This window comes from Manis javanica, chromosome 17 (assembly GCF_040802235.1).
Source record: "Manis javanica isolate MJ-LG chromosome 17, MJ_LKY, whole genome shotgun sequence".
NCBI classification, from domain to species: domain Eukaryota; kingdom Metazoa; phylum Chordata; class Mammalia; order Pholidota; family Manidae; genus Manis; species Manis javanica.
The window spans coordinates 48,018,735-48,044,145 of record NC_133172.1 but is presented as its reverse complement, the minus strand read 5'-3'; the positions used below and the strand labels follow the sequence as shown (position 1 = coordinate 48,044,145).

Genomic DNA, 25,411 nt, shown 5'->3' with positions numbered 1-25,411 from the left:
AAAAACTTGTGCTAAAAGGAAGAAGCCAGACACAAAAGGCCACATAGCTCATGATTCCATTTATATGGAATGTCCAAAACAAGCAAATTTATGGAGACAGAATATAGATTAGTGGTTCCCAGGGACCAGGGGAAGGGGAAATTGGGGAGTGCTGCTAATGAATATAAGGTTTCTTTTTAGTGTGATGAAAATGTTCAAAAGTTGTGATAGATGTACAACTCTGTAAACATATTAAAAGCCATAAAACTGTACACTTTAAATTTGTGCATTATGGAGTATGAGAACCGTATCTCAAGACGTTAAAAAATGATTAGAGGCACAATTTTGGGTCAACTGACAAAAGAAGAATATGGAAGATAGACTAGAAAAAAGTACTGTATCAATGTTAATTTACTGAAGATGAAGGCTGAATGATAGTCATACAGAAGAATGACTTTATTCCTAGAAAATATCAGTGAAATATTTGAGAAGAAATCATAGTGTATGAAGTAGTTAAGACAAAATATATTTATTAGAGAGAGAGCACAAATTACAAAACAAAGCAAACAAAAGGTTAACAGCAGGTCAATCTCGGTAAAGGGCATATGAATGTTCTTTGTCTAATTCTGCAACTTTTCTATAAAGTTAACATTTTTTTAAGTTTGTAAACATTACCCATTCTGGGACTAACAGTTACCAAAGGGAAAGGGACCAGGGAAGATGGGTGAGAAGGGAGGGACAAGGGGGTAAAAGGGGCATTATGATTAGCAGACATAATTTGGGGGTGGGCATGGGGAGGCCTGTACAACACAGAGAAGACAAGTAGTGATTCTATAGCACCTTACTACGCTGATGGACAGTGACTGTAATGGGGTGTGTGATGGGGAGTTGATGATGGGGGGAGTCTAGTAACCATAATGTTGCTCATGTAATTGTAGATTAATGATAACAAAATTTTAAAAAAAATTTTAATAAAAAATTACCCATTCTGGGCAAAGGACTTGAATAGAAATTTCTCCAAAGATGATGTACCAATGGCCAAGAAGCATACAAAAGTATATTCAAAATCACTAGTCATCAGAGAAATGCAAATCAAAACCACAATGAGCTATCACTTCAATGGCTACTATGAAAAAAAAAAACCCACAAAAACAAAATAGCAGGTGTTAGCAATGATGCAGAGAAATTGTGAACTATTGGTGGGATTGTAAAATGGTGCAAGTGCTAGGAAAAATATACAATGAAAAACAGAACTACCACATGATCCAGCAATCCCACATTCTGGGTATATATATATATATATATCTGAAAGAACTGAAAGTGGGATCTCAAAGAGATATTTTATATGTTCATACCAGCACTATTCAAAATTGCCAAAACATGGAAGCAACCCAAATGTCCACCAACAGATGAATGGGTAGACAAAATGCAGCATGTACAACGGAATATTATTCCACCTAAAAACGGAAGGAAATCCTGCTAAATACCACAACGTGTATGAACCTTGAGGACATTAAGCTAAGTGAAATAAACCACTCACAAAAAGACAAATATTGCATGTTTCCATTTACGTGAGGTATCTAAAGTAGTCAAATTCATAGCAACAGAAAGAATGGTGGTTACCTAGGGGTGGCGGTGGGGGGGTAGTTGTTTAATGGGTATAAAGTTTCAGTTTTGTCAGATGAAAACGTTCTGAATATCTATTTCACAACAATATGAAGGTATCTAGCACTAGTGAACTACACACTTACAAACAGTTAAGATGGTAAATTTTATGTTGTGTTTTTTACCATAATAGAAAAAAAATTTTTTAAATACCCATTCTGGTAATCAGACCCTCTTAAGAACATTGCTCTCCCCCTCAATTCTGCTTATTAAAAGGTTTAAATTCAGCAGGTGGATGTCCTCTCACAGTCGAGGCTACCGCAGTTCCACCGTTATTATAAAAGGGAGTAGATATACAACATCTGAAGAACTCACACAAAACTCCTGTCAATAAGGCAGAACTCGGCAGGGAATCAGACTACTGCTCCCTTGACTTTTGCTCAGCTGATTCACCCTTTCCTCAGCTCCAGCTGCTGAGGGCTTTGCAGAGCTTCTAAGGAGGTGCCTTCATGCTGGGTATGCCCTAGGTCCTATAATCAGTCCCGTGAGATGGGCGTGGTGGTTTAACTAGTCCCACAGATGGGCCACCACATGTGAACCAGTAAGATCATCCAGACAGCAAGCCTGCAGAGCAACTCTGGATCCAGCAGGGGGCACCAGGCACCACACTGTACCATGCCCAGTACTCAGGGCCCAGTCCCCAGCCACCTCCCAACACCAAGCAGGGGCCCGCTAGCCAGCCTGCCTCTGCTCTCCACAGAGGCTCAGTCTGAGTGGAGGGCCTAGGTCTCTTGCAGCAGGGACCCCTCTGTTTGTTCATTAGCCATACTCACTCTCCCAGAGTCCATCAAACATGCTAAAGGGTTTTTAATCACTCTTTCCTCTACTCCAAACTCAAGCAGAGTTGTGGAGGAAAGGAATGGTCACACTTACTAGGAAAAGTTTTGACCAATTAGGAGGGCCACATACTGAAGTCAGCACATAAATTCTTGCTCTATGACTTCCCAAGCGCATGAAATGACCGTAGGAATTCCCAAAGAAGTGGCTGCTGTAGCATCTGGAACCTGGAAGATCAGCTCTGCTTCCTGCAGCAGCACTGCTCGCCCAGCCCAGCTCTGTGACCCCCACCACATGTAGTGGCTACCTAGAACAGGCACTGCTGCCATGCAGTCACTCACTCCAATCCTGGTGTTTCACTCCACCTAGCTCCAAGCGAGTGCAACTTCCTGGAGTCCCAGAAAAATGCTCCCTGCACAGGAAAACTGAAGGCCAAGGGGGCTGAATACATTAATGTAGGCACTACTGCCTTTTTCTCAATTTCTACAACCCCGAGAATCTGGCCCCAGCATAAACTTGAGCCCAGGGGAGACAGTGCCTCTAAAGGCCTGAAGCCCTTACCACAACTTGTTCCAATAGAAGAAACCAGCAGGACAGCCAGAGTAGAGACATAAGTGAATCTAAACATAAAGGGCTAGCACTCAATTAAAAGTAAAGACCAACTTTTGCTTTCAATGAACACAACATTAGGGAGAGAAGGGCCATGGAGGGCCATCAGAGTAAGCAAATAACGGACGGAGACAAGGTGCGATGCCTAGGGAGAGAGGAGAGTGACACCACAGACCCAGGGCCCTGCAGCAATCGCGGTGAGGGTGCAGCTGCACAGAGGGAGTTGGGCAGCAGGGAAGAAGCAGGCGGCTTCACCCTTGAGTCTGAGTCATCCCGAAGGACCCTGTTGGTAAATGTGGACTAAGTGGAATGAAGAGCTATCATGTCCCTCTCTGTCATCATCCTGGGAGCAGGACGAGGGGCATCACAAGCAATGAAAGGTTCACAGCTGTCTAAGTTCTCTGGAACTGAGGCTTTTTGGCCCCCAGTCCACAGCCTCTGAGTTCTTGATTCTTCACAGTCCCTCCTCCCAACCCCCTTCCAAATCCAGGAGGCCTGTCTGGAGGGCAAGGAGGGTGCTGAAAAGGAAACGCTACACGTGACCCATGGTTGGCCACCTGGGGGCCTGAGCGTGGGCTCAGGGATGAGTGACTGGCAGTAATGCTCAGCGTAGTACCACATTCCCCGGGAACTGGCCCAGGGAACAGGCTCCTCCCTGCCCTAGGCACACTCTGGCAGCCCAAATGCCTTGTGGATGTACACTAACAGCCCAGTGCACGTTTCTTGCACACCATCGGCTTCACTCTGACAAACCACTAAGGACTCAGGTCTCAGGCCTCTGTAATTCTGAACTCTAGAACCTCCTTTTCTGACTCTCACCTCTAGACAACACGTATTCCCTCCCTCCCATTTCACCTTGCTAGCCCTACCATACAGATGCCCTGGACCCTGCCCTACCATATATACCATCATGGCAATCCCAGCCGTGGACATCTCCTGGCCAGGCTTCTCGGTTCTCCCTCCCATAAAGCTGCAAACTGGCAACCCTGCACACCTGGCTGCCAGGCAAACCTCCCACTGCTCATTCCCCACAGGAACAGGACCAAAACGTCTTGGCTTTCTTTCCTCAGGTCCCTGTCCCACACCTGCCACCCTCATTTCCAACAGAAGATGGGATTCCTACACCTTGTCAACCAAGTCTCTCAGGCAAAGCCCCTCAACTTCCTGTGCTCCCATCACCCTCTCCCTCTCCTCCTCACCCTACACTAGAGGACAGCAGGTCCCACCACCTCATCCTGTCCCCTCTCCCTACCTGGCCCTACCCATCTCCACTAAGTCCCCAAATCTTCAGGCCTCCCCTCAATGCTGGGGCCTTCCTCATGCTACAAATAGGCAAGTTGCCTAAAAAAAACTCGTTTCACCCAGCGTCCTTCACCTCCACTACCTGCCTGCCCTCTCTTTCTCCTTTCACCTCTTGAATTCTGGGGGGGAAGTCAGCAGCCCTATTTTCACCTCCTCATTTGCTGTTCACTCCTCGATCTGTTGACTACAGAAAGTCTTCCCATCTGTTGTACCATACTGTCCTCCAATCAACTAATTTTCAAATCAAATACCTTCTTTATCTTTTACAAGTGGATTCTCTGCATCATCAGACATAGCTAACAGACCTGGGACTTCTGCCTGACATGCCACTTTTCTTAAGTAGCCTATTTCTCTCACTCTTTCATTTCTCTATCATGAATTGCTGTCCACCGCCCCCTTGCCCCCTACACACACCCAGTACAGAAGGTTATATTCTTTCCAAATCCCCTGTTAAGCCCTCCCTTTTCTCTTCGCTGGTAGCTTTCTTTTTCATTAAACTTTTTGTTTGGGATAATTGGAGATTCACATGAAGTTGTAAGAATGTGAGATACTATGTACCCTTCACCCAATTTCCCCCAGTGGTAACATCTTACAAAACTGTAGTATAATATCACAGCCACAATATTGACACTGATTCAGTAAGACACAGAATAGTTCCATTACCACAGGGATTCCTCATGTGGATCTTTTGTAGCCACAGCCCTCATCCCACCACCAGTGCCTTTTAAAGATGGAAATATAAGACACACTGAGGTGGCTTCTTCATAAAACTTCTCACACCCACTAAGGGGACATATTGGGATTGAGGACTGTGGGGAAGCTCTCCAGAAAATTCTAAAATGGGCCCAGCTGAGAACCACTGCTCACACTCTCTCACTATCCAGTATCAGTTACTCCTGTAATTTTATTTTTCCTAGAAGATGCTCTCTAAACCTGGGTCTGAAGTCCTAATATTCTCCAGAGACACTGGCAAGTAACTGACCTGCTAGCTACTACCACCAGAAAATCCTGTGACTCCCAAAACCAAGCCCATCCAGTTTCCCTCCCCTGGATCTGGTCCTTGTCCTCCTCTTCCTAACCTTGAGTTCATTCATTCATGTATTGAATGTGTATTAACTGCTGTAGGCGCCAGGGCAGCAACCTAACACAATGCTCATCGACTCACCTGGCCTCTATGCTGCCCCGGCTTCCGGGCCTCAGCTGGGCTCACAGAACTCATGAGTGTCATGTGCTTCCCCGCAGCGACCTTCCGTGAGCATCTGTGAAGTGAGTGCCCATTCTGCCCCCACTCCCTACTCCTGACCACTCCCTCCCACACATGGAGAACCTGCGCTCGAAGAAGCTTCTCTGGGGAAACTGGGAGCCTCTTACCTCACAGTACACAATGTCCGCTCCATAATCCAGGGCCAGCAGCCGCATTGGGAGAGTCCCTACCCGAACCATAGGGGCTAAGATGAGTTTGTTGCGGTAGCACAGTGAGAGGCTGTCCACTATCATTCCTCCTCTGCGACAGCCTGAAGAGAGGGAAAGCAAGAGAAATTCAAAGGAAGGAAACCTCTTCTGTTATCCAGGGCAGGCTTTCCTCCTTCCTTTCAACACATACTACTTTGTTTTCCTTTTCACTGAACATAAAAATAATGCTCATTCATTCATCCAATAAATACTTCTTAAGTGCCTAGTCTGGGCCAGTCACTCTCCTGGTCTTTTGGGGTACCTTAGAGAAAAAAACAGACAAAAATGTCTGCTCTGGGAGAGCTTTCCTTTTGGTGAGGGGGAAAAAAAACATTAAGTACAACAAATAAGTAAAGTATATAGTATACTGGAAAACTGGTAGTGCTGTAGACAGGAAAAGAGCAGGGAGAAAGGAGATTGAAAATGCAGTGGATGGGATAACTTTCTGCCAATTTATTGAGATATAATTGACATATAACATTATATTAGTTTATGGTATACAACATAATAATTTGATATATGTATACTGGAAAATGATTATCACAATAAATTTCATTAACATTTATCACCTCACATATTGTAAGTTTTCTTTTTTTGTCATGACAATTATTAAGATCTACTCTCTTAGTAACTTGCAAACGTACAATATAGATGTGCTAACTATATTCACCATGCTGTACATGACATCCCTGCAACTTTGAACCACCTTCACAGGTTAAGATTTTAAACAAAGAAGCCCAATATTGGCTTCAATGAGAAGACAAGATTTCAGTTAACCAAGTTGGTATCTAGTGGAGGAGTGCGCAGCAGAGCAAACAGCCAGTGCAAAGGCCCTCAGACAGCAGCTTGATTGGTGGGTGTGTTACAGGAACAACAAGGAGGCACACTTGGCTGGAGCACAAAAAGGAGAAGAGAGAGTAATGGAAGTCAGATACCTGATGTGACAGCAGTGAGCAGATAGGACACGGTCATCAGATCCCCCCGTATGGCCTTGTAGGACACTCTACAGACTTTGTTAGTTCTTTACAAAATTAGAGCCCATAAAGGGTTTTCAGTAGAGGAGTGGCCTGACTGAGCATGTTTTTCTTACCACAGTCACAGTGACAGCAATATGAAGAGCAGACTACTGGGGGTCAGGTAGACACAGAGATCAATTAGGAGGGTCTTCAGAAGTCAACGTGAGAGATGATGGTGCTGAGGCTGGGCACCTGGTAGTTGAGGTAGTGAGAAGTGATCACATTCTAAATATACTTTGAAGGTAGAGTTAACAGATGTAAAAGAAAATTAAAAGTTCCATATCCCAGAGATAACTGTAAATGTATTTATTCTAAGCAAATATGGTCCCTCTAAAATGTCATACAGCTGGCAAAAGCATGCTCTGCCCAGAGTTAGTACTACAGGCCCCTCGTTCTTTTTTTTTTTCTATCTTGTTATCATTAATCAACAATTACATGCAGAACATTATGTTAACTAGGTTCCCACCTTCACCAAGTCCCCCCCACAATCCCCAATGCAGTCACTGTCCATCAGGCTCCTCTTTCTTTTACTCCTTAGCCCATTCCAGTCTGGCCTCCACCTCCACCACTCTGCCAAAGCTGCTCTGATTGAAGTAACCAAAGTTACCTCAGAGTTGCCCTATCTACTAGACACTTATCCATCCTCAACCTTGTTTCACTAACAGTTGGTGACTTGCTTGGGCCTCCTTCTTCCTCTTTGTTGTTTCTCCTCCTGGGGCGTCCCTGACCTTACACTATCCTGATTTTTATCCTACCTCTCTGCCCGTGCTTTTTCGTATTCTTTGCTGGTTTTACCTCCTCTGCTCACATCTTGAGGTTCCTCCTTAGTCTTAGGCCTTCTTCCTTTCTAATTCCACACACACTCCCCTGTGAATTTATTCACTCCCATGGATTAAAATATTGGTGAAAGGCTGGTGATTTTCAAAGGTATCTCAACCTCACACAAATGTTCATTCACACCCCCACTCAGATGTCTTAAGGGTATGTTACACTAAATATGTGTAAAAAAAGTCAATCTTTTTTCTTGAGCTGCCTCCCTGTCTTCATTTATTCATCAATAGACACTTATGGGACCCCTATGATATGCAAAGCACTGGTTGCACTAGACATAAAATGATGAAGTGAGGTGAGAAAAAAATGTACAGTAGAAGACAGGCTTTCATAAGGGGAACTTACAAATATGTGTAAAGTTACAACTGTGTCCAGGGCCATGAAGAGCAGTTGCATGAGGTTATAGGAGTCTATGTCAGCAGGGAAGGTTCTGATGGGGATTGAGGAGGAAGGACTTACCTTATGAAATAATCTCTGACTCAAGTTCTCTCTAAAGAGAGAACTAACAAGGAGAAATTAGGGACCAAGAGCAAAGATAGGCTCAGATGCACTCCAAACACTGTGAGATTTTAAAGTATTCTAGGAGCTTAAGCATGATGAGAAAGCAGCCATATAAGAACCAGCTACCCTGCCCCAAATATGTGGGCAAAACACAAATGCAAATACATACCTACCTATTATCCTTCCTGATGATTCTGTCAATGTATCTGTTCTGGCTTTGTACAAGGCAGTTCTTAGTTTTATATCTGAAAAATAGTACACAAGTAAATGGATGAAACCTGCTGGGTCAGGCCTCCAACGAGTTTTTTAGCTCAAGAACAAGGAGCCCCAAGTTCTTGGAAAGACTCATAGAAATGGTATAGATTCACAGTACCTTGGCTTATCCTTTATATCAACTCCCCTCTATCTTCTCACCAATCAGTGCTCAGCTGGCCTATATATGAACTTTTCAATGATGGAAAACTCAGTGCTCTCAAGAACAGATCTGAGCAATTCTTGTTGCTACAGCAGTTCTTTATACCAAATTCACAATCTGCCTCCCTATCACCCATCGGTCTCATTCCTGCCTCCTGGAATGGTACATCCCACAGCACACCTCATCTCTCTTCCATCTGGCACAGTCCCCAAATACAGGAGGATAGGTTTGTTCCCCAAAACTTCTCCAGCTTCACTCTCTTAAATCACTCTTTCCTGTGTTTACAACTTTCAGGGAACTCCAAGGTCCCTGATCGCAAGGGTATGACAAGCAATGGCATTAGTGGGCCTCTACAGATTCTGGGGATGGGGCAGCTGGTGCAAGAGTTTGGTAAATGTGCCTACCTGAAGCAAGAGTACATGCAGTGACCTCAGCCTCTCTGCAGTCTTCATCCTCTATCCAGGGTTTTTTCAACTTTGCACTATTCACATTTTGGACGAAGTAATATTTTGTGGAGGGGGGGACTTACCCCCACACTGTATGAAGTTTGACAGCATCCCTGGCCTCTACCCATTCAAACTCAGTAGTGCCTCCCCAGATATGACACCTAAAAGTGTGTCTAGCCATTGTTAAATGTCCCAGGTGGGGAGGAAGGGGGCAAAAACACCCTCACTTGAGAAACCACTGCTCTAGCCAATGACTCTGTGCACCTGTCACTACTCAAAATTCTCTCCTCTGCTGGTCTAACAGGTGACTCTCCAGAAAGTCTACTTGTGTATCAAAACGGTATTCAACATTTTTAAAGTTTTCATCTTTTTAATGGTATATGATATAACTAAAACACTTTTCCCACAGATTCAGAAACCACATTTATCTTACTCCTACCCCACGCACTGGGGACTACATTAAAGATCTAACACCCATTTTTACGTCTGTTCAAGAAGTACAAATAGTGTAGGGGTTATTTTGCAACCTAAAATATTCTGCCTGACCAGGACTATGTGAGATAAGCCACCTACCTGATCACTCGCTGGTGTAGAAGGACCCTCCTCACTGCTATTCAAGCAATTTAGGTATGTCACTGGGAAGGCAGTGGAGGTTGAGTTGAACTGCTAGTGTGGTGGGTTCTGGAGGAGAAGCTGGGAACGGTCACAAGGGAATGGAGAGTGAACCTCGCCTGCAAAGGAAGGAAACAAATGTGAAGAGATGAACCTGCTTGAAGTAAAGCCCATAGATCTTACCTACCACTTCACAGAGGAAAACCCCCGAGCTTGCCCTCTGGGCTCTCAGCTATTCAGGAGGCGTGTGTGCGTGTGTGCCCTTGTCTCTCGGCCCCAGGGCCCGACCATTCATTCAGACTCTAAAAAGCATTACCAGACCTTGCGCGGCAAGCATATCTGGGAAGATACCACCACACCCTCGTTATTTACTGCGGGAGACCAGCACTGGACAAGCCATCACAGGGGAGGACGTTGTGAGAATCAGAAGGATCGGACACCCAATCGCCAGAAGCCTTCTGCCCTGCTGGGTCCAGAACGCCAGGTACCCATCGCCGCGTATTGCTCAACCCCAGTCCTGCCTCCATCGCTTGCTGTTCCCCAAGGTTGACCCGGGTCTGGACGTTGCCATCCACTCCCTGTTCAGACCTACAGACCTCGCCGCCGCGTAACTCCACAGAACGTCCCTCCTTCCTCACAATTCGCCAACTAGGCGAGCATTACTGAGCCGCGTCGGACACCGTCCTCCAGGCCTCGGCGCGCCCGTGACGTCTCTGCTGTGCGTTTCTGCAGCACCGAGAGGAATATGGCCGTTGCGCGGTCCTTGGGGATGTTTGCGTTTGTGGCTCGGTTGCCTCGGGTGCCTCGACGGGATCTGGCGGCCCGCGGAGCCGACGAGCCCCTGCCCGTAGTGCGCATTCCGCGGGCTCTACAGCGGCGGCAGGAACAGCGGCAGAGCGAACGGCGGGGACCCTTGCGATCGGCGCTGGTGCGACCTGGCCGGCTGCTGATCTCGGCTCGGCGACGGGAGTTGAACCAGCCGGCGCGCCTCACGCTGGGCATTTGGGAGAGCGCGCCGCTTGCTTCGCGTGGCTGGAAGAATCGGCGCTCCGTGCAGGACCACTTCTCCATCGAGCGCGCGCAGCAAGAGGCACCAGCGCTTCGGAACCTCTCTTCCGTGGGCTACTTCGCCGATCTGGGTCTGGAGCCCCGCTTGCTGCAAGTTCTAAAGGAGGCTGCTCCCGAAGTCGTTCATCCTACAGCCGTGCAGTCGAGCGTCATCCCTCCACTACTTTGCGGCAGCCACGTCATCTGCGCGGCAGAAACTGGCAGTGGCAAGACTCTCAGCTACCTATTACCTCTGCTTCAGCGGCTCTTGGGCCGGCCAATCCCTGACTCCCGCCGTATCCCTGCTCCCCGGGGTCTAGTCCTTGTGCCTTCGCGGGAATTAGCTGAACAGGTGCGTGCAGTGGCACAAACCTTGGGCAGCTCCTTGGGCCTCCAGGTGCGAGAGCTAGGGGGAGGCCATGGCATGAGGAGGATCAGGCTGCAACTGTCCAAACAACCTCCAGCAGATGTGCTAGTTGCCACTCCGGGGGCTCTGTGGAAGGCCCTGAAAAGTCATCTGATCAGCCTGGAGCAGCTCTCCTTCTTGGTGTTGGATGAGGCAGACACGCTCTTAGATGAAAGTTTCCTGGAACTGGTGGATTACATCTTGGAGAAGAGCCATATAGCCGAAGGTCCAGATGACTTAAAAGATCCCTTCAATCCCAAAGCCCAGTTAGTGCTGGTGGGGGCCACATTTCCCGAAGGTGTAGGCCAACTGCTTAGTAAAGTTGCCAGCCCAGACTCCCTAACCACCATCACCAGCTCCAAGCTCCACTGTATCATGCCTCATGTCAGACAGACATTTATGAGACTGAAGGGAGCAGAGAAGGTGACTGAGTTGGTACAGATCCTCAAGCAGCATCACAGAGCACGTAGGACTGGCGCCTCAGGAACTGTTCTGGTGTTCTGTAATAGCTCCAGCACTGTGAACTGGCTGGGATATATCCTGGATGACCACAAAATTCAACACCTAAGGCTGCAGGGACAAATGCCAGCCTCAATGAGGGCAGGTATTTTCCAGTGCTTCCAGAAGGGCTCCCAAGACATACTTCTCTGCACAGACATAGCCTCTCGGGGCCTGGACAGCACCCACGTGGAATTAATTATCAATTATGATTTCCCCCTCACCCTGCAGGACTACATCCACAGAGCAGGGAGGGTGGGCCGTGTGGGGAGCAAGGTGCCAGGCACCATAATCAGCTTTGTGACCCATCCCTGGGATGTGAGTCTGGTTCAGAAGATTGAGCTGGCAGCTCGCCGGAGGAGAAGCCTTCCAGGACTAGGGTCCTCAGTGAGAGAGCCTTTGTCCCATCAACCTTGATTGCAGCTAGTTTAACTGAGGTGCCAATGGTGGGTGAGCACACTTGTTAGTAGGACATGCTGTGCTGCCCAGTCACCTCCCTGAAGGCTTGGTGAGCTGCTGGCCAGCACTGGAGGGTGAGCTACTGAGCATGGCTCTTAAGTCTTTCACATGACTCATGAAAAATAAAGTCGATTTTGGCTTTGTATTATGTCATGATTTCTAAAAATAAATGATGTTTTTATGGGTCTTCCCTAATAATAGGTACCATTGGAGCAGGTCCCTGGAATCTGAATAGATTCACACTGCGAACTATACAAACCTAGGACAAAGGCTCTTTCAATTGATGTTTTAGTTTCTAAACATTTAGATTTTATTTCCTGTCCACAAAACGCCCATTACACTCCCAGAAAGGAAAGGGGATGTGACTAGCAGTAGAGAGAAATTTTCTTCAGCAATAGTCTATGGCAAGCTTCAGTACTCTCGATGAAATCTCTCAGTAAGTACAGGCAGAAGAAAAAAAGGCAGACAGACACAGAGGTATTGCTTGCTGTGCATTTCCAGCCTCACCTTTACCATCTCTTGAGGGCAGAGGAAGAGGAGAAAGGCTTAAACTGTTTTAAAAAACAGTCAAAATAAGCATGTAGCATCCTCATCTCCCAGGTTGCAGTTTCTGCAGCATTATTTAAGCTTTGCTCAAAGTAATGAGCAATTGAGGCTTAAATACAATACTCTACAAAATAACCTAAAAACACTTGCACACAGAAAAGGATAAGGTTGCAGAGATTAGAAAGGGACCTAGGGCAAGCTTTACCAAAAGAGAATACTGTACAAAGTGTACAGTCTTAGCTTTCTTTTCCATGTGAAGAAACAAGCTCAGGGGGGAAAAAAGAACTTGTTCAAAACCACACAAGTAGGACAGAATCCCGTCTGTCTGCACCAAGGGTTGTGTTGTATTCTTAACCACCATGCTAGCTCTTCTCAAATGTGACTAGTGCATAAAATAACTATGCATCTCTGTTTTCCTTGAATATTACTTGTTTACATCTGTGCTGATGCAGTTTCTAATACTGCCCACTTTCACTCTTGAAAAGCGACCCACTTTAGACACTAATTTGGTCACTCTATCCATGCACCACTGTGGCCAAACTGCCTAGGAAGCCTGATTAGTGTTAAAAGAGGATTTCTGAGCCCCACTCCAGATCTGCGTAACAGTTGACCCAAGAATCCACTTTAAAGTATCCTTAAGTTGTTTTGTGGAATCCCCAAGTGAGTCTGAAGCCCTCTTAAAGCTTCCAGAACATTCGTCTATGCTATTCGGCCTTCCCTAGAGGTCTGGCCAGATACTGCAGCAGTATCATCAGTACCCTCACCAGATCAGAGGGATACTCCAAACATGGAGTCTCTCTGGAGCTTTGGAAAATGTGAGTGGTCTCAGGCTGGTCCACCTGCCAGGATGAACCTCCAGAGCCGTCCCCTTCACAGTTTATCACTTCCAGACGTAGACTGCTCTATTTAGGCCAGACTTAAAATGTCCTCACACACACTACACTGATTCAAGCAAATTAAGAGAGAAGGTGCTGTGGTTCTCAACCAGAGTTGCCCATCATCTAAAATGAGAGCCCAGGTAGTCTCTACCTCCTGGTACACCTCCTCTGCAACACCCTCAGTAAACAATGTCCCATCTTTGCTTATTCAAGGTCAGTGACATGGAGCCCCCTCCTGAGGAAGGTTATCTCTCATTGCTAGAAAGTTCCTGGACACACTGTATTAAAGGCTGCCTCCCAAACACGGTTCCTTACTGTGGGTCTCATCAGGCTAAGGACAGTTGTCTATTTCCTCCCCCTCTGAGTAGAACTAAATTGCCTTTTAGTGACATCTCTTTACAGTGATGATGCTTTTCACCTGGGCTGCCGCTGAGCCCACGTATCCTTTCGTGGCGGTCGGATAGCGGATAGTCATGATTTGCCTTTTCGAGGGAGAGGAGTGTAATGATTAGGTTGTCACTCTGTGTTATGTCATTGTGTCATGAGCTTTTTTAATTCATATTCAAATGGGCTCTCATTCCCACTCTGTGAAGTCATTCAGGGCCCTCACTTTGCCTTAGAGCACTTGTAACTCCCTCCCAGAGTGACTTTGAAATACGATGAGCTTCTCCTCACATTCCTACCAGCTATACATCCAGAGCCCCAAGGGGAAAGCCTACCCTTGAGCAGAACACCTTTCCACTGCCTGGGGCATCTACAGGTGCCTTAACTTCTTGGTTTTTTGAAGTCTTACTTGTAAAATCACAAAGGTTCTATGAATTACCATCTGGGGCAGGGCAAGGTTAAGAACTTGTCTTTGCTTTTATTTTTCCCACCTGGAGTGCCTTCCCTCTCCTCTCCATAGGTCCCAAGTCCCCTTGCCCTTCAGGCCCACTGTCAAGGAGCCTTCCCTGATTCCCTAGTCCACACAAATCTCTGCCTTTCCAACTGTGGAATACTTAGGCTCAGTGCCAAACACCCTGGCTGTCTCTTAGGTTAATCTTGCCCTTCAAGCCAATCTCAGAATGTGGGCCTCTTGTCCTCCCGTGCCAGCCCACAGGTACATTCCACAGGAAATGACTACTTGACTAAGGCATGGATACACAGGGCTAGATGGAAGGGCCAGGTAGGGTGCCCCTCTGCCTCCCACCCTGCTCTCTTCCACAAGAGAGCCTGAAGCCTGCCCCTCGAGTCGCAAGATTCCGTACGTGACCTCACTGGGTATCAATGACCTCACTGTTGCCGTGGCAGCATGACCACGCCAACTTAGTGTTTTGAGACCTACCAGTTTGAGACCAGACAGCAGTCTGGCTGCCTGAGAGAGGCATCGCTCTCACAATGTGTGACTGCATCATCTACATCCAGTGTAACTTATTCTCTGTGCCCTGGGGGGGCTGCGCTGCAGGTAGGCCTAGGTGGGACATCTGTACAAGAGTCATTGGTGGGCACACAGCCTCACCTGGCTGCCACCTGGCTTCTTCTTTTGGGCTGGCCCACAATATGTCAGAACTCCCCCAGCTTTTAACTAATACCAGTGTTCCTGCTCACTGCTGAAGGCAAGTGAAATGTCATCCCTGGGCAAGCGTTCAGAAAGTTCCTAATCTTTATAAATGTAGCCTTCCCTCCACCTTTGGGTTACAAATGCTTCCTTCTGGACTCTTGGGGAAATGGCAAGTGAATGATACTGAGGTAGGAATGAGGCTGGCCTGTTCTAGGACCAGCAGAAAAGCCAGTGTCGTGATTGTCCTCTTCGCAAAAGTCAAGAGCATTTTTGTGTAAACGGAGCAGTTTGAGGAAGAGCTGTTGAGGGTCACTCATAACCTCACCTTCCTGTTCACAGGAATGGGCCCCTTCACCATGCTGTCCACATGGGTCCCTCAGACACATCCCAGACTGAGCCTCTGAGTCGCAGGCAAAAGGGTGTCATACCGATGGGAAGAGCTGAAAAGTCAACAGGAGTGATAAAGGGACACTGAGACCTAACGGCTGAGGAAAAGACGTCCCAGAGGTTGTGCTGATGTGGGCCTAGACTAGGTACCCACATTCTGGCCTGAGCCTCCTGGTCACTCTGCTTTGGGATTTGGCCTTTTTCAAATCTACATGAAAGTATCAGAGGGCTAGAGTTCAGCGTGGTAGAAGAAGGCAATACAAATGCAGCACAAAGGGAGAGGGGTTCTTAACTGATTTGTGTAAGATTATTTTTTCCAAAACTTGAAAGGTATTTCCACTAAAACCGCCTCAGAAGTGACAGACTTTAACAAATGTTTCCTCTGTTGTGGACGGGAGAGATGGAGGGGATCCTGATTGCAATCATTTTCAGGTTGTGTTTTATTCTGGGAATGGGGAACAGATTTCCTGGTCTCCTGCTGCCACAGGCTCCACGGAATTGCTTTTGCAGCTAAGGTCGCTTCTCTAGGGGATTCATAGAGGTGATGGGCCAAGTCTGGGTTTTAGATGCCAAGTAGATCAAATGGCTTCAGCAGGAGACCAGGAAATCTGTTCCCCATTCCCAGACATGACAGAGGGAAGGTCCTGGTAGGACACTGTGTACAGGAGGAGGGACTGATCAGGTCTGGTTTTCTTTGCAGGAGCAGCAGCGGCTTCCCCTTCTCCTACACCTGGGTACCATCACGTCCTCTACCAAGGGTGTGATGAAACCCAGGTGAGCTGGCATGGGGAGACATACTGCCTGGTTGTTGGCTACTGCACCTATGGGGATGCACCCGTGCCCACCCCAGCAAAAGTGGAAGAGGAGAAGCCGGTCCCCAGGAGGGCTCCCAAGACACCTTCAACAAACTCCGACTCAGATGAAGAACTAGGTTGCCCCCCGCCCAAAATTTGGTGACTGCAACCTAGTGCCAAGTGGCTGACCCCATGGAAGCTTGCTGGCGGAGCCACTTCTGTAAGGAAGGCACAGGTTTAATTGCCTAAAATAGCTAATGCCTCTCCCTGCAGTGACCCACCCCTGCCATTGCCCTTCACAGGAGGCTGGAACCTCAGCTGCCCTGAATGAGCCTTCCTCAAGAGACCCGGAAGAGCTGCTCCCAGAGAAGGAACAAAATGGAAAGAGTTGAGCAGCACCTCCAACAGAGGCTCACAGGCTTCTTTATTCCCAGCCCTTCCTGACCCCAGTATGGCCCCGTAGCATAAATAAAATGGTTTTCTGTTACAGTATTTGACTTTAAATCCAGCTTGTCCAAGGCCAGGCCCCAATCCTCCCTGTTCCATTAAAGTGTATTCCCACATGGCATACCTGATCCTTTAAGACCTTAGCCTCCAAAAAAGACCTTTGAGGGCAGCTTCTGAGATGTGGTTCCACAATGACACCTGTCCAAATTGGGGCAGGTCACAGGCAGGTTCTGTAAGAAATGCAGAGCCTGATGAGTATTTCCCTCCGTGTGTGTGTGTGTGTGTGTGTGTGTGTGTGTGTGTGCATGCACATGTAGATAAGGAGAGGAGAGGCAGGATTGAGTAGATGGTGTTCTGTCTATCCATTTATTCAGCACTGAGCACCTGTTCAATAGCAGCCTCTGTGCTAGATGCTTGGGTTTTATTGGTGAATAAGATGATTGAAGCCCCTCTCCTCAAGGCACCCAAAACTAAAGGAAGAGAAAAAAAAGAAAATGATATAATTTTAAGTAATTATAATTGCTATAAAGAAAATTAAAATAGGATAAGATGATGGGAGATAAGGGGGTGCTAGTTCACACAAGTAGTCAGGGAAGGCTTCTTTGAGGAGGTGACATTTAAGTGGTGATGTGAGGGAGGGAGTCTCATGTGAAGAGCTCAGGGTAAGTATTCCTGGAGGGGGAAATGGCGAATGAAAGATCCTGAGGTAGGAATGAGGCTGGCCTGTTCTAGGACCAGCAGAAAAGCCAGTGTGGTGAGATGAAGAAAGATAACGAATGAATGATGTGATTGGACAAGTAGGCATAGGCTGCACTGTAACAGGCCTTGGTGAAGTTTGCAGTGGTAAAGAGTGTGGATTAAGTGTGATGCGAAGCTATGGGAGGGAGTTGAACAGGGTAGTGAAGTGACCTGTACTGAGGAAAGGAAGGGCACAGAGAGGAGACACACCTGGGAGATGTCTGGAGCTTGAACCCACAGGAACTGGAGATGCCCTGAAAGGGGAGGGGCAGGCAGAGGGTAGGAAGCATCACCATGACATTCAGGCCGGCTTTGGAGCCAGGCCCTAGGCTTCCCTGCCTCCACCCTGTTTCTACTTCTGCCCACTGCAAGCACCCGGATAACTTTTGCTATAGTTTCTGTCCTAGCCAGTTGTCCCTCTGTCCAGGTCTATCCACCAATACTGGGGTCTCCTAGAGGGCAAGGTTTTGCTAGTATGTGCCTGTTTCCCCCTGTCTGGGACAGGGTAGAGAGATTATCTTGGGTGAGGGAAGGCCACCCTGTTTTTTCAAACCTCCTTGCCACTGGGTGAGTATTCACATGCCCCTGAGTTTATAAGGGTCTGGGTGTGTCTATGTTTCTGTGGCCAACTTTGTATAACACCTCAAGGTCATGACCAGCAGTGCCAACCTGTTTAAGGTGTAAAGTTGAATGTTAAAGAAAACTGTGCTGCCTGGCTGATAATCTACTGAGACAGTGCCTACCTTCTCTGGCTCAATACAGCCTATTTCTGCTGAGCTAGAGTTTCCCCCTGGTCCTGGGGTGTTAGACATCTGGCCCCTGGAGAAAAGCTAAAAAACCTCAAAAGCTAAATTCTCCCTTCTCATTTCTCTGTTAGCAGCCACTGTTTACTTGTCCGGACTTCTTGCTTACTTCTTCCCATTTTTTACATTCTCACTTGCTGGGGATTGTGGCAGGGGGCCGGGGGGTGGTTGCTATCAAGAGGGGAACAGACAAAAGTTTTTGTCCTGAGACCAGAAGATAGAAGAGTTTCTCCTCCCCTTTTCCACTCAACTTCAGGAGTGGGTGCAGGGCTGCTGACCAGCAGTAGGGGAGGAGAGGGAGCCGGGTCTGAGTTTGGCTTACTGAGCTACCCAGGGAAGGGACACAGCCTTGGGGACTCACACTCTGCAGTCGGGCTGCCTAGAGAGCCCTGCAGCTGCAGACAGCAGGAAGTACACCCACTTCTAGCATGTGTATTGGTTTGCCCTTCCTCCTGGCCTCATCAAGTGAAGGCCTCAAGTTGGAAATGGGGTGGAGCCTGTCCAACAAGGACAGGAACTTAGCCCTTGAGTTTTCTGTAAAAGGTAGAACCGCAGGAGCCACAAGATAAAGTGGGTGTAGCTGCAGAAACCATGTGCCAGGCCTTTCCTTAGGACCCATACAAGGACAGGCTTCCACACTAAAGTAGTAGGTATCCTGGCCAGCAGGTCCACCAGCAGCTCTGGGAAGAATGTTGTCCAGATGGAGGGCTCTGCTGCTCTAGAAATGACTTCATTTACTTTCAGTGAAATAGCTTACTGTCTGGGACCCTGCTCTGTTGAGTAAAGGGTCCCTGGTGCTCCCCAGATGGCTGCTCAGGTCACATCCCAAAAGTCTCCCCATTCAGGCCCTGGGAAGGTAAAGTATCTCCTGAGGAGGGAGCTCTTTCCTGAGGGTGACTGGGAAGGGTGGGCGAGGGAAGCTCTTGCCAGCTCCCAGTGTCTGGTTGGAGTCCCCAGGGGATGGTCATGCAGGCAGGGAAGTGAGGTAAAGAAGAGGGCAGAGGGCCCCTTCCTGAATCCAGAGTCCACAACGTTAACCCCTCATTTCTAGAGACCATCTCCTCTCCCACACCCACTGTGGCCCAGCAACCGAAACTAGAAGCCCAGAGCACCATAGCCACAGAGACACTTGCATGCAGCCCCGGGGGTGGCTGGGGCAGGCTGCAGGCAGATGGGCCCATGTTGTGCTCGTGAGAGGCCTCAAGGTTGAGAACCACTCTCTGGGAGAAGCACTGCAGGCCCTCTCTCTTGAGGAGCAGGTGAGAGGAGGGGAGAGAACAACGTGGGTCGGCCCCCAAGAGCGGGAGCAAGGCAAGAGCGGAGCCAGGCCTAGGATGCCAGGCCAGTGGGCTCCGCAGCAGGGCCGGCCCAGCTCTAGGGAGCGCCCTCTAAAGGGCAGGCGGGAGGTGGGACGGCCGCGCTGGCCGCGGTGATTTGGGACTACATCCCTCCTGGCGGCCTGAGTCCCAGGTGGGGACAGCATCTCCCTATGCCCGTCGCCCGCACCTCCCCGCCTCTCACAAGCTCTGCCCGCCTACCTGGTCCTGTGAAGCATGCGTGCCCTGGGCTTCGAGGCATCCTGCGCGCTGCTGATGCTCCTGTCACTGCTGCCGCGGCCAGCGACCCCCGTCCCGACAGCGTCAGGCGAGTCCACACCCTCTCGTCAGCGGGAGCGCGCGCGGGCCCTGATGCGAGACTTCCCGCTGGTGGACGGTGCGTGAGGCCGTGTGGCGGGGACGCCGAGCCCACTCCTGGGCAGGGGAGGAGGTGCTGAGCACGCAGGGCTGTGAGGAGGCTCCCTCACACCACCCCTGGGTGTCCTCTCCCGTCATCCGTGGGTGCTCTTTCCCCTCCTTCTGTCACCCCCTCCCTTGGGGGACCCTTCCCAGCCCAGGCCTCTGGAGGTCTTAGCATAGTCCCATATGACAGTGTGGTGGACCCGCCTGCCCGGACCTGCTTGCGCCTCTCCCCTCCCACTACCCCAGGCCAGGCAACCTGTCCTGCCTGATCCTAAGGCTAAGGAGCCCACCCATTTGCCCCTGATCTGACCCTTGATTTCCCTCCAGCCACAATAACATGCCCCTGGTCCTGAGGAAGTTTTACCACTACAGGCTACAGGATGTAAATCTTCGCAATTTCAGCCTTAGCCATACCAGCCTGAATAGGCTTAGAGATGGTCTCGTGGGTGCCCAGGTACCATAGGGACATGTGGCATGGCTGCTGGGGAATATGGGGGGAAATGGTGACCCCAGACATACGGAACTCAGTTACCATAGAGACCCAAAAAGTGCCATGACATGGATGGTGGGGCTTCAGGGGTCACAGTGAGCCAGCTTAATGGGCATCCAGAGCAAGCAGTGTGCTACATGTGCCCTCTGGGTCCCCTGGGTGCCTGCCGGCTATGAAAGCAATGAGAAGTCTAGGGAGCTCCAGAGCAACCCCTGTCCATGCCAACCCCCAGCCTTCCCCAGTTCTGGTCGGCCTACGTCCTATGCCAGACCCAGGAATGGGATGCTGTGCGCCTCACCCTGGAGCAGATTGACCTCATTCCCCGCATGTGTGCCTCCTACTGTGAACTAGAGCTTGTGACCTCCATGAAAGGTAAGGGCACTGGTCAGGGGAATGTTAGGGACTTGTTTGAGCTACCCAGCCCCTGAAAGTGATCACCTGATCTACCTGCCCCCAGCTCTAAATCATACCCAGAAGTTGGCTTGCCTCATTGGTGTGGAGGGTGGCCACTCACTGGATAGTAGTCTCTCCGTCTTGAGTGCCTTCTGTGTGCTGGGTGTGCACTACCTGATGCTGACTCACACCTGCAACACACCCTGGTGAGCACAGTGCAGATGGTATGCACCCACTGATGCAGGGATCTGCCCAAGATTACACTGGGCCAGACCACGCCTTTGCCCCTGGGGTCCAGCACTGACCTGGAGTGGGGAGGGGAGCTGGGGCTCCCCAACAGGGTCCCTTGGCAGGCACAGCTCAGCATGGGTCCCTGCTCTTTCTGCAGGGGGTTACAGGTATAGAGGATTCTGTAGGGCCTCTAGGCTCTTGTGGTCAAGGAATGGCCACCAGTCTGAGTACCTCATGACCATATTGCAGGCAGAGAGCTCCGCTAACAGCACCCACCCTGTCTACAACAATGTCAGTGGGCTGACCAACTTTGGTGAGGTGAGGACCTTGGTTCCCTACCCTGCTCCACATGAAGGTACACACCCCACCTGTTCCCTATAGATATGGGTACATCCATGCACAACCCTGCTGTCCTATCCCCAATCTGTCCCCACAGAAGGTGGTGATGGAAATGAACCACCTGGGCATGATGGTTGATTTGTCCCATGTCTCTGATACTGTGGCATGGCGAGCCGGAAGTGTCACAGGCACCTGTGATCTTTTCCCATTTGGCTGCCGGAGGTGTGTGCAAGAATGCCTGGGACATTCCTGATGATATCCTGAAGCTGCTGGTTAGAGACTGCTCTGGCCCTCAAACCTGAAGCCCTTGAACTTGATCCCATTCCTCAACTTCCCTAAACCCCAAGTTGAACATCTTCTGCCCCAAAACCGACCATCCCTAGACCCTGAACTCTTGAACTCTGGAAGGAGGGAGTGTATTCTAGGTAGTAAATACCCTCTTCCCCTCAAACCCAGGGCCAACCCCAGGTTTCCAACCAAACCAGGCTGACACTCCTCCATTCATATAAATCTAGGGAATTGAAGGCTCCTCTTATATCTTCCCCACAGAAGCCCAGAGAGTGGCAGGCAGGCAGCTGTATTGGAGGCAAAGCTGAGGGTCCATTTGTCCATCCCTGCAGAAGAAGAATGATGGCATTGTGATAGTGTCCTTGTTCGTGGGGGTGCTACAGTGCCATTAGCCAATGTGTCCACTGTGGCAGGTGAGCCCCACCCTGTGCTCTCTGAACAGCCCTGGACCTGAAGCCTCAGTGTGGGGAGATTCAAACTAGTCCCTGTGTTTGACCCACTGTCAGGTCAAAAACCTTAATGATGTGCCCCCAAAACGAGATAATATACAGTACAAAGCACCCTGGTGCCACATTGAACTGGAGCCAGAGTTGATTCTATGATACTGATAGGGAGCCCAGTACCAACCATCTGTGCTTCTGTAGGGGCTCCCAAAGCCCCCTGCCCCTACCTCTGGCCAAGGGACTGGGCAGCCCCTTATGTCCCTGTGGTTTTGTCAATTACTCTTTTTGTCCCTCTCTCATTCTCCACACCCACGGAAAGGAGCCCCCATGTGTTCTCAAGGAGACTGGAGGCAGAGTGAATCCTGGATAGGAAATGGCCCCACTGGGTGTCTCTGGAGTCCCCTCCAAATCTGAAGTCCAGTCTAGAGCCAGCTGGGATCAGTTCAGGTCAAACCTCACGGCCTTCAACTTGACCCACTGGGTGCCAAGCCATGGAGGAATTGGCCTGCATGGCCTTCAGGATGCAAGGGGAATCAGCAGAGTCCAGTCTCTACCCTCTCCCCTGCCCTGGAAGCAGCATACTGCTCACTCTCCATCCCCCAGATCATTTCAACCACATCAGGGAAGTCATTGGAGCCAAGTTCATTGGGATCAGTGGAGATTATGATGGGACCAACAGGTGAGTCCTGGACTGAGGCTTGTTTGGGACTGTCTGTGCAGCAGTAGGGCCCTGATCAGTCCTCATGCCAACCACACTGTGGTCCTCATTGCCTTTAGGGTCACCTGGCATCTCTCCAGACCCAGAGTCTGTTTCCTGCACTCTCCTGTTTGTTTGCGACCCATTGGCCCCACTCTAGGTTATCACATTTAGATAAGCCTTCAGGCAGAGCTCATCTTCCCAGCAGGTGCACCCACCCCAAGTGCCAGCAGACCCACTGCTTCTGAGCAGAATCTTAGCAATGTCTGGTATGGGCTGACCATCTTCTCTGCCTATAGATGGGTCTGTGCATGAAGGAGGTCAAATCAGTTCTTAAAAGGTTTTTCTTTTTCTTTCTTTTATAAATGGAGGGAAAATGTGCATTCAGTGAAAGGCATAAATTTTAGTAGCACAATTCATTGAGTTTTGATGAATATTCAAGGAAGTTTGGGGGCCTCCTTCTGAAGAATGAAGAGCAGGGGTGAATCATTTATTCTCTCCAAGTCTCCATTTCCTATATCTGACCAGAGCTGGGGTTCAGTGGACCCTGGACATACAGGGCTGTGGTTTTGAGTTAGGGTCAGGGAATAGGTCTGAGGTGTGTCAGCTGGCTGGCTGGTGGCCACACAGCTTCCCTCAGGGCCTGGAGGACGTGTCCACATACCCAGTACTGAGTCATGGCTTGAGTGAGGAAGAGCTTAAGGGTGTCCTTCGTGGAAACCTGCTACAGGTCTTCCTTTCGCCGGGCGAAAGGATGATTCAGTGGTTTGAGCAGGTGAGGGGGCTGTTGACAGAGTCACTAACTGCTGATTCCCACCCCCAGGTGAGAGAAAACAGTGAGCAGAGCCCTGGGGAGGATGAATTTCCAGACACGCAGGTGGGCAGTTCTTGCCACTCCCACCCCGTCTCAGCCTCAGAGCAAACACATGGCCACACAGCTGGACATGACCAAGTGGCCAACCAGTCGGGTCCTCCAGGGGCCCTCAAAAGCCTCCCCATACATCATTCTAGGCCTCATGGCTATTGCCGCCTTTTCAGTCCTCCTCCTGTGGTTCTGGTGACCTCGCCAGTCCCCCAGAGGTCACTCTGATGAAGTCTCACAGTCCCCTCCTAGTCCGCCAGGCGCAAGACTATGCTGAGAATAAACATTTTGGGTACAGAGCCAGATGTGAGTGTCCTTCCTTCTTCACAGAGCAGGGGCCATTGGGATCTAGTGGGCTCTTGGTTGCTTGTGGGTCTTGTGGTCTAGCCCCGGCTGCTCTAGGTGAGTGGTTCCCACTGTCCTCCAGCTTTGTCTGTCTTAGGAAGGACAGAGGCATCTTACCATATTCTTATGCTAAAAGCCTGATCCCACAGAAGAGCTCAGAGTTCAATGTTGATCCCCATGGGATAGTGGGTGGGTCCTCTGTCTCTCTGAAAGGTCTAAATTTGGTTTTTTAAGAAGCTGAAACCATTTATAGAATGAACAGTAACTTGTTTGGAAATACGGAGAGAGTTTGTAAAGATTTCAGATTTTCCAGAAAAGGTCCTCTGATTTTTGTTAAACTGATTTTTTTTAATAAAGGGAGAAAAATCAAGTCTTAAAAAGAAAAATAAAACTTAAAAGGAAACTAATACCGTCTACTTGGCTTACTACAGACTCTCCATCTTCTGCCTCTTACCTCTCCTGATCTACAAGGGTGGGCCAGGGTCAGATCTAAGTTCCTTACATAGGAACTTGAAAGTAGGAGAAAGAAGACTACAGTGCTATATGTTATATACAGTGCCTATGTTATAAGTCCTGTCCATATATGTGTGGTCTATTTTCTGTTAGTTTGGACTATTTTTTTAATCATACTAGCAATATGCAATGTCTTAATTTTGGCAACCTTAAAACAAGTCTTGATATCTGGTAGAGTTGAGTCTTCCCACTTTAAGAGTATTGCATCAGTCATTAATCAGATAAGTAAATTGAATTATATAAAAAAGATATTTAACGTAGGGATTAGACCATACACACATGTAGGAGCCAATGGAAAAAACCTATTCAAGGCTGTTTGTTACCTGTGTATCTGTTGTTGGATCTTAAGGTATGCAGATAAGGTGGAAGTTAGGAAAGAGCCGGATTTGAGGTGTGAAGTGAGGAGAACAAGGATGAACCCATAAGGAAAAACTGGGACAGTTGGATATCCATTGGGGGAAAAAGAAAGAATATCGACTCCCAGCTCACATCATGCAGAGTACAAAATAAAATGAATTTGAATATGCTATTGATCCAAATGCAAAAAGCAAGAGACTAAAACTCCTAAAAGGTAGTGTAGGAAAATATAAAATTGTGACCTCAGCATAGGGACACTGAACATAAAAAGCATTAATGACAAAGGAAAAGACTGAGGAACTGATACATTAAAATTAATAACAGTCATCATAAAATACTTATAAAATATCATAAAAAAGAGTGGAAAAGCGGAGTAAAATAAATTGTCAACACATAAAATTGACAAAGGACTTTTTCCAGAGACAGACAACCCAATATAAAAATGGGCAAAACATTTGAATAAGAACTTTACAAGATAGGATAGCCAAATGGCCATTAAGAATATGAAAACGTAGTCAACCTTATGTCACTAAGGAAATGCAAAATAAATCTCATAATGAAGATAA

The 25,411-nt window shown here is 48.5% G+C and overlaps 3 protein-coding genes and 1 long non-coding RNA gene across 11 annotated transcripts in view; 3 read left to right on the top strand and 1 right to left on the bottom strand.

Annotated features, from left to right (window-relative positions):
* DUS2 (dihydrouridine synthase 2) overlaps nucleotides 1–10,335 on the bottom strand; it is a 41,888-nt gene extending 31,553 nt beyond the window's left edge. Inside the window, exons 1-6 of one of the 8 annotated variants that reach the window (XM_073225492.1) lie at nucleotides 10,202–10,335; nucleotides 9,567–9,724; nucleotides 8,302–8,377; nucleotides 6,875–6,992; nucleotides 6,455–6,675; nucleotides 5,704–5,846 (exon numbers count right to left, since the gene is read on the bottom strand). In XM_073225492.1, the coding sequence (XP_073081593.1) occupies nucleotides 5,704–5,829 (126 nt within the window). In that variant the 5' untranslated portion in view covers nucleotides 5,830–5,846; nucleotides 6,455–6,675; nucleotides 6,875–6,992; ... (1 more) ...; nucleotides 9,567–9,724; nucleotides 10,202–10,335. Of the gene's footprint in view, nucleotides 1–5,703; nucleotides 5,847–6,454; nucleotides 6,676–6,874; nucleotides 6,993–8,301; nucleotides 8,378–9,566; nucleotides 9,725–9,926; nucleotides 10,170–10,201 lie in introns of those variants that run through there. The other 7 variants (XM_073225489.1, XM_073225488.1, XM_073225487.1 and 4 more) reach the window with 7 other exon arrangements.
* A 7-nt stretch (nucleotides 10,336–10,342) lies between these two features.
* Nucleotides 10,343–12,163, top strand: DDX28 (DEAD-box helicase 28). Its single transcript, XM_017644316.3, has one exon. The coding sequence runs from the start codon at nucleotides 10,351–10,353 to the stop codon at nucleotides 11,971–11,973; it is 1,623 nt and encodes a 540-aa protein (XP_017499805.1). The 5' UTR covers nucleotides 10,343–10,350; the 3' UTR covers nucleotides 11,974–12,163.
* Nucleotides 12,164–14,830: 2,667 nt separating this feature from the next.
* LOC140846950 (uncharacterized) lies at nucleotides 14,831–16,719 on the top strand. The gene is made up of 3 exons (XR_012126514.1): nucleotides 14,831–14,883; nucleotides 16,067–16,140; nucleotides 16,463–16,719. It is a non-coding gene; the product is annotated as an uncharacterized lncRNA (long non-coding RNA).
* Nucleotides 16,720–19,701: 2,982 nt separating this feature from the next.
* LOC140846994 (dipeptidase 2-like) lies at nucleotides 19,702–23,858 on the top strand. The gene is made up of 9 exons (XM_073225613.1): nucleotides 19,702–19,865; nucleotides 20,215–20,341; nucleotides 20,647–20,749; nucleotides 20,835–20,976; nucleotides 21,211–21,319; nucleotides 21,438–21,562; nucleotides 22,649–22,750; nucleotides 23,399–23,543; nucleotides 23,592–23,858. The coding sequence occupies exons 1-9, from the start codon at nucleotides 19,702–19,704 to the stop codon at nucleotides 23,856–23,858; spliced, it is 1,284 nt and encodes a 427-aa protein (XP_073081714.1).
* The last annotated feature ends 1,553 nt before the right edge of the window (nucleotides 23,859–25,411 follow it).